We start from the raw sequence: 12,043 nt of genomic DNA on the forward strand, positions 1-12,043 counted from the left end.
ACACACACACACACACACACACACACACACACAAATGTCATCCCCCACACATACACACTCAACCATTTGAATGCATTGTTGTGCTAATGGTTGTGTGCCTGGCAGTAAGCACCCCTAAACATGGGGCGATCACCCAGAAAAAAGACCACCAAGAGTACTCGTGTGGGAGCTACTTCCTCTCGCATGACACGGGCCAACTCCATGCTTCTCAGAGATTTAGCTAAGAGGAGGGATAATCCCTCAGGGGATGAAAAGAGTCAGGTACGTGAGCATGTGGATGGGGTCAATGAGGCTCATGAAGAGTTGTTGCCTTCTCAAGAGGAGAGCTTCAACACCCCCCCCCATGTCTCCTGGTCAAAAATTGCCAGCATCTCTGCTGAGAAGAAGACCGCGGTTGGTCATGCATAATCCACCCACACCTCCTAGCCTCAACAACCGCCCGAGAAAGAAGATGGCTAGTTCAAGTGTTGATAATGCCTCCTACAACGAAGAACTAATCAATAATCCTAATGGCATAGAAGAGAAAGCACAAGCAAAGAAGGAAGAGGCAACAAACATTGATCCTTGCAAATTCTATGTAGAGATTGAGCTCCCCAATGGAAGACTAGCACACCAATGTCGCACAAGTGAGGATTGCCCCTCACGTTCGGCCTTCCTATTCAAGAGATTGAGGATGATGACACACCTCAAGGAGTCTCATGGTATTGACATAGAGATTCCAAAGCGTTCTGGAAGGCGGCCCTTGCACAAAGAGGCAGAGAGAAGAGCTAATTTGCTGCCTAATCCTGAGGTTAAGGCTTGGAAGAAAGCAGCCATGAAAAGGTTCACCGATAAAGATTGGAAGTTCAAGAAAAACTGCAAGCGATATCAACGCCTCATACGCATTCGAGCATTACAAGTATGGAAGGAGCTTGGTGGACAGTACAGATGGATCAAGCTTCCTTTTGTTGAAGAGTTTATCAGTGGGAGGATAAAGCAATACATGGCGGACAAGGCAAGCCGGCTTGGACAAATTCAAAAGAGAATTGAAGAAGGTTATGATGCACATGTGAGTGTCCTACTTTGTTGCTTCTTTGCCTCATAACACTAAGCATGCATGTGTAATCACTTTTTTCCTTAATGCTATGCGTGTAAATAGAAGAGAGTTCACGATATCCCTCCATGGCTTGAGGCTGCCTTGGATGACATTGATGAGGAGGATCCCTTCCAGTTTGCTCCAAAGGGTGAGGAGGATCATGATAAAAGTGTAGAGAAGACTTTCGAAGCTATTGATACTAGAGGAGATCTTTCTGAGTCTTTAGGCAACCTCAATCTTGATGACGTTTGTGGGAGGTGCTTCTACATTTATGTCTCTTCTGAGAGGAGGGTTCATGACTTGCTTGTTCACAAGGATGTCTTGTTTATGTCATTTAAATAATGAGATGCATGCTACCTTTAGGACCATTTACGTACTTCTCCATCCAAGAAGAAGCTACCAATTCGGAGAGGCAAGACTTCCAACGAGCCTATTGATGTAGGATCACCTGATGACTGCTCTTATACGGCCTTGAGTTCTATGTCTCATATGGACACTTGTGCTTGGAAAAGACGGGGAACAAAATCTCCCCTTTGTCTCCGACACGGAGCAACTGAGCACTTTACAGGTATGATTTAGATAGAGACATTTTCAGATTTTTTGGCTTTCTTGTACATGACAATCATTACATTGCTGGCTGTGACCTATTTGCACTAGATTCTCTTCGCATATACCCATCAGATTCAGCTCCGTTCAATATGGCATACACGTGGACATGGATGATGAGGTGTTGCGCTTCATACTACTTAATGAAGCCTCAACAAAGACAATGAATTTGTTTACAATGTAATCTTTTGATGCTGATCCTTTCTTGCGTTCTTTGTAAAAGTACATGGATTTAGAAGCATAATTTGTGTTTCTTAATAGGTGGATGGAGCACACTATAGCACCACTGGATGTGCTAAATCGAGTTATGTTTGTCGATTCCATGTGGGTTCCAGTGGCAGAAGCAAGTTTAGGCAAGCATGATGGCATACATGTTATGCAAAACTTCTTTGGGGAGAAGGATATAAGCCATTGTGTGCTAACCATTTTTCCGATTGTTATTAGGTCATGCAATGTTACATATGTTACATTTCCCTAATGTGAGCAATGCCCTAAAATTTGCCTTCTTGTCTTTGCCGCAGAAAGCATTGGACTTTATGTGTGATGTACCTTTCCACACATATGAAGATAACGGGCCTAGGTGGAAGAAAGCACCAGCTTCTCTTTTATGATTCACTCGGTTGTAGTGCTCCGATGGATGTTATACCTTTCTTGCACAGGTACTAGCATAATTGTGTATTTGGATTTTGCATGTCAGCTATGTCTTGCACTCTTTACATATGATTCATGTAGGGCTATGGAGGCACTGGGCCATGGAGCAAGCAATCCAGCAGTGAAACGTGCATTGCTCAAGCCATGTAGTGAGTTTGAGATTAAAGTGCTACAAGTATGATTTAGGTGTGCTCTTGCGGCTGCTTAAAAACATGGATGTCCCTGATCATGTCATGGATTTGATGCAGGGCCCGCATCAGCCGAATGGGATTGACTGTAGGTTCTATGTCATGGCGGCCATTAGATACATAATATCCTCTTGCCTTGGAGAGAAGAGTAAGGGCTGGGTATGGTGCCATAACTCCTATGTGCTTGTCTAGTTGGTGGGTCTCTTCTATGTGCTCTTGTGATGACTGCTTATGTTTTGCAGGTAAGAAAGAAATGGTTTAACCATGATGACATATTGATGCTGAGGAAAAATCTCCATGAATGGTGTCTTGAGGTTGTGGCAAAAGACTAAGTTCACTGTTTTGTTTCTTGTTTTGTTGGCATTGCCTTGGTATAGGCAAGTTACTTATGAGGCAAAATCTCCATGGATGGTGTCTTGAAGTTGACTAGCACTCTATGCAAACGGTATTATGAAATTGGGACATGGCAATGTGATATTACTATTACCCAATTTTTCTTGAGTCTTTGTTCAACTCTTTACCCAATCTATGTAAATGTTATCGTGAAAAATTGGGACATGACAATGTGATATACCTAATCTATGTAAACGGCATTATGGTATGACACTTGAGTCTCTTTTCACGTTTACTGTGAGCTCAAGTTTGTATAGTTATTATGGAGAGGTTTAGGGTGTATCCAACAGGTTTATGGCAAGTGGTATGCATGAGGCTACTGCCTCTTATGTGTGGTGAAGTGTCGATGAGGTTATTTCTGATTTATGTCATTATGGGGTTGAAGTTTGAATGATGTCATAGGTTAAACGGCTCACTTGGTTAAACTGTAAGGGTGTATTTTTTGGAATTGCTGCTGGGTTTATGGCGAGGTCCAAGTTGTTTATGTTCGTTCAATTAACGCATATGGGTTATGTTCCAGGTCGAGGTTTTAATGCGAATCCATGTCTTATGGCAGTCCAGGTTTAATGTTAGTGCGAACTCGGTCCATGTTTTATATATGTTCCAGGTTGAGGTTCTCAATGTTTTTTATGGCAGTCCAGGTTTAGTGTGAGGTGTGTATGATGTTACTGGCGGTGATGGTAATATAAAGGATACATAGGAATAATATATGAGGTGTTCGAGCATGTGTACAAAATTTCTACCAAATCCTAATTTAACTAACAAAACTCAAAACCATACGGGCCACTTCAAAAGCAATAATGGTGGAAGAAAAAATGAGAGACGCATTGATTGTGAGTGTCAAACAGATTGGCGATAGAGAGTTGACCCAAGTTTATAAATTTGCTTTGAATTTGCAAACCATTTCCATTCCATGTTATTATGTCCAGCTACCTAGATATGGTAGTCCAGGTTATGCTCGGCCCATATTTATGTTCAGGTCGAGGTTTATTGGACATCCAGGTTTTATGGCTTGGGTCCAACTGGGTTTTTATGGAAGTTCAGGTATAATTATGGCAAGTTATGCGAGACCACTATGCGAGTCCAGGTACATTTCAAGTATGCATTCCAAGCAACAACTATAAAACCTCAGCCGTGGTTGATTGTATGCATAAACCTGCTCTTGAGGACCAAGGGTATATAAACAAGCAACAACAATAAAACTCAGTCATGCATGGTTGATTGTATCCATAAACCTGCTCTCAATCCATAAACTCTCAAGGACCTTGTATATAAACAAGCAACAACAATAAAACTCAGTCATGCATGGTTGATTGTATCCATAGACCTACTCTCAATACATAAACTCTCGAGGACCTTGTATATAAACAAGCAACAACAATGCATAAACTTGACAAGGGGCTCGCTCACAACCCAACACAAATTCTTGTAGCAGAAATAAAAACCAGTGAGAAGAAACAAGACCACCACGATCGCCGCACACAAACAAGGCCAGTTTGTATATACATGCCGCAATGACTACTCAGAATGCCGACATGGCTAATGCACAACACTCCCATATACACATAGTGCTTGCATGTCTGACAAGCCTCCTCTTGGCTGGCTGATCCTGCAAATTGTATAAACCCACACAATGGAAATGCATAAACTTGACAAGGGGCTCGCTCACAGCCCAACACAAACTCTTGTAGCACAAACCAGTGAGAAGAAACAAGACCACCACGATCGCCGCACACAAACAAGGCCGGTTTGTATATACATGCCGCAATGACTACTCAAAATGCCTACATGGCTAATGCACAACACTCCCATATATATTGGTCATGCTTGCATGTCCGACAAGCTCCTCTTGGCTGGCTGAGTGATCCTGCAATAATGGCGGATGTAAAGGCCCTCCATGTTCATCACATAAGGGTTATGAGTATTCTTGATGCATAGACCTTTTCATAGATTATGCCATCATCAAGCTTCACTGTGAAATGCCGTTCACTTCCTTCAAGTGACTCCTCATAGTCACACGCGATGATAGAACCTTTGACTGAGCTGTTGCCATCCTATAACTGCACCAGGTGGTCCATGATTTGAGCAGTAGAAGATGCAGTCAAATGCTTTGGAGATAAAGGCAACAAAGCATGGCATGTATGGCAGCATATTATGCAAGATTCATCAATAAGAAGAGCCTTACTGCAACAATGAGGACAATAAATACGCCGCCATTTTTCAAAGCGCACAACACGACTTCGTCCTCACTGGTGTTTGCGCCTCAGCAAACCTGTGAGTCTCCTAGTCTTGTTTGGCTGGGGGCTACCATCGAGTGCATCCGAAAGAGGATCAATGATACTTGACAGTTTGCCATGCCCAAGCCGTGTTTGCATGACGTTGACTTGAATTTGTTTAATGCTACCTCTACATGGCATGCTTGCCTTCTTTGGATCATGGAGATTTTTCAGGTTCTCCATAGAGATCTTCAGGTGTCCAAGAGCTATCTCCTTTTGCACCAATGTCCATGTGGACAAATTATTCGGAAGCTATTGCAAGATATCTCTAAACTCCTCAATACAAGAAACTATCTCCGTATCAACCCTGTCCATATCTTGCTCAAAGCTATGCATGTTAACAGCCAATTCTGCGCCATCACAACCACTCTCTACCTCCACAGCCTGAGGAAATTCTTGCATTCCATTGTTTATAGGAAGTTCAACCATTGCATGCAAACTATCCACAATAGGCAAAATTGCATGTAGCATCGAAAAATGGCTTTGTAGTATTAGGTGCACTCCGTATAGATGCTTGCATTGGGAGGACCAATCTGGGAAATCACAATAGGAGGACTGTAAACTCACGTGATACCAAGTGCCCGAAGACATGCTCTGAATCTTGAATAGCAATGTAGATTCGTTCACCACTTGAAGCGTAGATGGATTAGACTCATATCACTGAAATAACTTCTCCCTGTCAGCTAGTGCTTTGTTCACACTCTTGTTTGATCCATACACAACAAAACGTTCAGAGTCCACTAGACATACACACAATGAACTTGTTTAGGAAAAGTAGCTGATATAAAAATGCAAGGAGAAAATGATTAATGCTCACCTAGCTCTTGCTTCTGCTTGAAGAACTCCAATAGAGTTCCTCCCATCCAGGTTCCACTCCTTGCATCACCAACAAGTGCATGCAATAGGTCAAGCACCGACCTATTTATCCTTGCATCCAACAAAGTGTACTTAATGTACTGCCATAATCTCTCCACGAGATTTGTAGTGTCCACATTGCCATGGGGAAATAAGCGCCCAAACTTTGGCCAACACTCACGCCATATACATGACTTTGAGCACCATCCATTGGATACATAACGTTGAATATTTGCATGCTCGGAGTAGTCCAATAAGAGTTTCTGAAAGCGAGCTTCGAAATCATCCTCACACTTTGAATGCATAAGGTTGCACATCGTAGAATATAATTGATCTCACAAGTCTTTTGGCACTTGGAGCAAAAGATTCTCTACCCAAGCCTTCTTGGCATGAAACCATCAGAGCAGGACATGGCATGCAACTTGCACTCGACACCCTCTGTTGTCTTGAGCCCAACAAGCATCATCATCCCTAATGGATCTCAAGATAGCATTCAACTCTTGAGGGCACTTATCTATTATAATTGCATTTGGCCGAATGCTACCCATCCTTGAAAATATTACGCGGATGGTCAATTCAAGGGCAATGCTCTCCTAACATGTCCAGGGTCACATGTGCACATCATCAACCACACATGCAATCCGATCTCAGCTTGATTAGGCAAAACGGCTGCATATAATGGCAACCCATACACATTTGTCTTGAATGTGTTGTCCACAGCCCATGCGTTATGTCGTGAGAAGCGAATACACATCTCCAGCATCCAACTACCTTGAATGATGATAACAAATGGCTTCTGGATGTCTTGCAATGCATTTGAATTGTATGGCTGGACATTTTCAAAAGCAACTTGCATCTACATAAGGATGCAAGGACAACATATAAAAGTGAAAATGAAACTATTGCTGTAAAAGAAGCTACCTTCCCGTCAGCTTGTAACTTCAAAGCCTCCATATACATCCCCGACCAATCATTTTCTGATGCTCGACCTAAAAAAAATATCTTAGGTCAAGAAAATGCTATATAGGTTGAGAGCATAAGCAATGAAAAGTACTACCTTGAAGTCGCAAGCTATATGCGAGCTGCCGGACCTCCTTTGGGATCATGAAGAATCGGAAAGTCCCGCAATCTACTGGAGGCACTTGTTGCATGTGGAAGTTTTTTTTTGAGACGGACAATTTGGCAACGTGGCGAGATGTACCCACATCAAAGTAATCTTCCATGCAACAGTGAAGCACTCGTGGATGAACCGGTAGATAGTATAAGTCAAGCCGAGAGCCAGGAACATGGCTGTGATGCTGGGCATGGAGAACAATACTGACTTCATCGACTTCTTCTTTGAATTGCACTCGTGCCTTGAAAAGACAACCACACTTCTTTGTTTTTCTCTCTCTGCGCTTGTCTCCTCCACGATGCCTTCTTGAACCACCACGATGACAAACGTAGATGTCCTCTACCTTACCAAAACTTACTTGGGCTGATCTTATCTTGACAAGTCTCACCTTATGCTTAAGCACAATACTCTCTAGCGCATCATTCACGTGGGCTTTATCTGTTAAAATTTTCACACTTGGGTTATTCTCATCAACATTCAACTTTCCTTCAACTTTATTTGACATAAGCAATTGGGGAGGGAGTTTTGACATAAGCACTTGGGGAGGGAGTGTTGGACCCTTGATGCACACTTTGCAAGATCTAATCACGTCTTTGATAAAGAAAATGGGTATGCCATGCTTTCTCACATCTGTACACCATTCCGATTTGACAATATCAATGCTTTTTGACATGCCAAGGTGAGCTCCTTGCGGATCAATGTGACATTCTTCTATGATAGCTGCCCATTGCTCAGCTGGTGCATTTGCCAAGAGAGTCATCTTCAAGAAGAGCTTGGTCGATCCATCATGTTCGGGTCCTCGAATACATTGATTGTCCTTCATCTTGTTCCATCTCTTTATGTCATGGACACCTACTTCTCGAAGTGTAGCCAAACTTGGGTTGCAAATCCCCTTCATATCTTGAAGCATTAGGTCGTAGCTTGCTCGATCAAAACTAAAGAAGTGGTGAGAAAGATGCAAGGATGGATCAGGAGACAGGATCCTAGGTTTGACCATGTGGATTGAGTCCCCACATGGTTGCTCTTGAGGGAATTGGGCTCCAGCTTCTAGATGGTCGGCACTGCTTGAGTTCCCTTCATTTAGCCAATCGGTATTAAAACCCAACGAATCCTCAAAATCCTGGCTTGAATCTGATTCAGATTCGCTGCTCACCTCTATACCCTCATTCAAATCAGGTATAGGCCCATCCATTTTACTCTTCATGGCTTCTTCTTCCTGCCATTTACCCTTCATGGCTTCTTCTTCCTGCCAGGTCACATTGAGATCGAAGCTGTAAGCGTCTTTGATTCTCTCTTTGCCTTGCATTACCTCCTCTTCCACCCAACCTGCATTCAGGTCCATCCTCTCCCCCTTTCTTGCCAGTTAACCTCCAAGACCACCCAAAAACCGAATTTGAATTCCCCTGCATGCCCGTCAATTTCCCACACGCAGGTGGACATGCCTGTCCGCGTTTAGTTTTCAAGTGCGGACGCTCCATATCCCCCCAATAGCCGTGCGCCCACTTCCCATCCCTTGATCCCATTGCCACCCCCCATTAAAGGCTGGGTGTTACTTAGTCCTGAGGTCCTCTAAGACTTCTTTTTAGAAAGCCACAAAAATTTTGAAATAGAAATAAGTAGCCAAGGCTTTCTATTCGGAACATGGCTTGAGGAAGGGTAGGTTGAAACTTGAAATTTCACCCTTCAAATACAGATCAGATGAGCCTTGATTGTGATGCTTTCCTAATACTTAGAGCATGTTTGATGATCACCCACAATTTGTGCCTAGTTGTGATTGTAGTAGAATTTGTGCAACAAACATCGTGGCACAATTTGTGCCTACTTGTGAATCACAATAGGCACAAATTGTGCCACGATGTTTGTTGCACAAATTTTACTACAATGCTCTTGACGTTAGAAATCAAACGTTGACAATCGATGAGTTAAAAATGTGTTTTTTTCATTGAAATCTAAGCTTGACCGTACAAAATGCCAAATTGGTGCATAAAGTGTATATTTATATGTTTATGATAGAAAGAGAATGATTGAAATGTTAGATTTGAAGGCTATTGAAGCTAGTGAAAATGGAAATGCTAGGTCCTACAATTCTTGAATACCTTAGGCAATGGTCACACGATGCATAGTTATTAATTACTTTTTGAAATGATTGTCCTTATGCATGGTCACAAGATGCATCGGTTATTTGCAGCTATGCAAGCTGGCCTTTTGTAACTATGTCAATTTTGGCATAGTTTCATTAGTAACATCTTAGTGATAACTGTACTATACAAGACCACATCGTTAGCCAAAGTTCCAACATTCAAAAGCCATTAGTAAATTTTGGACCGACTTTGACATTCTTTTTTGGAACCAAAATGTCCCTATAGTAGGTTGATCCTTGGGTTTCCATTTTAACACGTGGAATCTCACTTTGTGAGTGAATAAGAAAGTGGGCGAGTTGGCGAGGCAAGGAGGAGTCCATGTCAAGGTGAGCCTTACAGCTCATGCCAAAGACAAGTTGCAACAAGGATGGTGTAGATGAGCGTGAGCCTGGAAGGCAGATTGGCAAAGATGACATCTTGGTGTGAGAGACAGTTGGTAGCAGGCATGTCGTTTAATGGATTTGAGTTGCTTCTTTTTTGGGGAATTGGAGCTCTCATGAGCTGAGCACGTGGGCTCTTGTGCTGCTTTGGTCTAGGCCAAGGGGTCACTGTAGGGTGGTGAATTCGATGACAAGATTTTGTAGCATGCTGCACTCGAGGATTGAAAGAACAATTTTAAAATCGTCAATCCTCATTCAACCAATCAAAATTTTTCCCATATCTCTTTCTTGTTATGGTCTTGCACATGTCTCTGTCTCTCAGGTGTAACGAATGCTTATCAGCAACGGTATGTGTGTGTGTGTGCACGCATGGAGGGTTGTGTACTTCTTGCTTTGGGAATGGAGCATATGGAATTGGCGTGATGGAGGAGGGTGATGGTGATCATAATGACGAGGCAGGCGAGAAGCGTATATGGGGAGAATGTGGGAATCATGTATATCCGTAGGCTTATTCTTCTATGGAGAGCCCAATTTACTGTCATGCAAAGTATGCACCAACCATTTTGGCGTACCTCTAGCCTGCTCAGAGCAGCAATAAAGGCCTGTTCAATTGCATGCTGTCTAGCCCTGTTTTTTCTAGAAAGCGGCCCTTGCAACAACAATGTTCATAATGCATCAAACTTGAAAAATTCTGGATTTTCTTGGGTCATAAATCTCCAAGTACTTGCAAAAGTCTGGTAAGAATCTGGCAAAGCATCAAGAACAGTCTACACAAGGGAACTACCAAAAAAGACTTCGCCTATAGAAATAAGTTGCTCATTAATATCCTTGACACTAGCAAGGAAAGTGTCCATCTCATCTTCCTCATGCATAATCCTTGACTCTAGCTCTTTACACAACATGCAATTTTAGCCTCATTGGGACTTGCATAAAAACCAGCCATAATATCCCATGCCTGTTTTGCAGATTTTGTTGAATGAATATGAGGAGTAATAATGCGCTTCACAGACAACGCAATCAATGCATGAGCATGTGTATCTCTTACATCCCAACAATCTTGCTTAGTCGTAGGCAAACAGTTCTAGCAGTAGCAACCTTGCCACCAAAACATACAACATCCTCAACATTGCCTACATCCTCAGAACAAGGACATACATCAATGTCCTGCTCAATATTCCGAAGGCCTTTGACACAAGGACATGTTGCATCATGTAACCCCACATAGGGTAATTGTTCCCATCCAATCTATCCACAACATAAGAAACATCTTGAACACATCTGTGTTGTTTTCATCCATGGTGAATGCCTGCACCTGATGTGAAAATTGCTTGAGAAACCATCATTGATAGAAATTCTGCACAAAAAGACAAAATTACATGCACATCCCTCTTGTAGTGGAAACGGAGGCTGAATTGAAAATTTGAGTAGACTAAGCTCTACGAGCATATTTAAAGTATTTGTTAACCTGCTGACGCTCACCAAAGTTCACAGAAATCGGAGAAAGTGAGCAGGCGTGTGCTAGAGCTACTAGCGACTAAGTTTGAGAGGATGCAACATTATCTGATACCAATTGTTGGAATTAAGGTTGTAGAAAAACATACACAGCTTGGAGAAGACGAAGGAAGCTCAAGGTACACAACAGAGAGTAGTATTACTTAGTGTGCAATTGAAAGATAATGTAGCCCTAGAGTGATGGGCGTACGTACGATGCACATGAAAAAACCTCCTAGCGAAGGAAAAAATGCCTCGACATTCCTAAATGTGTTCACACACATCACTACCACATGAATATGATAACACTTGGCTCTATGGGGCAGCGTTTTGCAAAGCAAAAAAAAAAAAACTAAGCCTTGCCAAACCTTGCATGCAAAATCGCTCTAAGAGCGCCTTTTTGTAGACAAGCTCAAAACTTCTTTCTCCTAGCTAGCATTTTGAATTGGATAGCCCTTCGAAAGCATTGCCGTTGACCAATAAAGCCAGTGTAGCTATTTCCTCCATGCTGGCAACCAACTCATGTATATACTTTTCAATTGTTTTTCATAAATAAGGATAATAGGAAGGCAGTGACCTACTTGTAGAATGTTACGGGGTAGAGAAAGGACACTCCGTGTCCTTTCCTTGGAAAACTTGCGACCCCATGGCAAGCCGCGAGGAGGCGGCGAGCAATGGCAGGAGCAAGTTTTCGAAGGAAAGGACACTCAATGTCCTTTCTCGACCGTCATGGTCGTTGGGAGAGGGGCCAACAGAGCTGGGGTCTGATTATTGATAGCAATTGAGCCAAGGTGTGTGAGGAGTGTACCTTGCAGTTGCAAAATTGATACCTGCGGATGTTTCTCAGTGCTGAGTTGCCGCTCAACAATTGCA

General features: G+C 42.6%; 1 protein-coding gene and 1 pseudogene across 2 annotated transcripts; one reads left to right on the plus strand and one right to left on the minus strand.

Annotated features, from left to right (window-relative positions):
* Window positions 1-451: 451 nt before the first annotated feature.
* LOC147439712 (uncharacterized) lies at window positions 452-2,852 on the plus strand (annotated as a pseudogene).
* A 934-nt stretch (window positions 2,853-3,786) lies between these two features.
* LOC147439713 (uncharacterized) lies at window positions 3,787-8,776 on the minus strand. 2 transcript variants are annotated; one of them, XM_086484378.1, is made up of 4 exons: window positions 7,102-8,776; window positions 6,966-7,033; window positions 6,007-6,873; window positions 4,116-5,929 (listed from the first exon to the last, which is right to left on the minus strand). In XM_086484378.1, exons 1-3 carry the CDS (start codon window positions 8,498-8,500, stop codon window positions 6,616-6,618), a joined length of 1,725 nt encoding a protein of 574 aa, XP_086340504.1. In that variant the 5' UTR covers window positions 8,501-8,776; the 3' UTR covers window positions 4,116-5,929; window positions 6,007-6,615. The 2 variants fall into 2 exon arrangements, with proteins under 2 accessions (XP_086340505.1, XP_086340504.1); XM_086484379.1 differs by lacking the exons at window positions 4,116-5,929; window positions 6,007-6,873 and adding an exon at window positions 3,787-4,069.
* Between the last annotated feature and the right edge of the window lie 3,267 nt (window positions 8,777-12,043).

Source organism: Adiantum capillus-veneris, chromosome 16 (genome assembly GCF_014529385.1).
Source record: "Adiantum capillus-veneris isolate H3 chromosome 16, ASM1452938v2, whole genome shotgun sequence".
Classification (NCBI taxonomy): Eukaryota; Viridiplantae; Streptophyta; class Polypodiopsida; order Polypodiales; family Pteridaceae; genus Adiantum; species Adiantum capillus-veneris.

What these genes read in the sequence shown, in the direction of transcription:
- LOC147439713 (XM_086484378.1), bottom strand. Translation starts at nt 8,500, where the DNA reads ATGGACCTGAATGCAGGTTGGGTGGAAGAGGAGGTAATGCAAGGCAAA. An exon ending in ATATAGCTTGCGACTTCAAG is followed by an intron (nt 7,034 to 7,101) that starts GTAGTACTTTTC and finishes TATTTTTTTTAG; the next exon opens with GTCGAGCATCAGAAAATGAT. An exon ending in AGTTACAAGCTGACGGGAAG is followed by an intron (nt 6,874 to 6,965) that starts GTAGCTTCTTTT and finishes GAAAATGTCCAG; the next exon opens with CCATACAATTCAAATGCATT.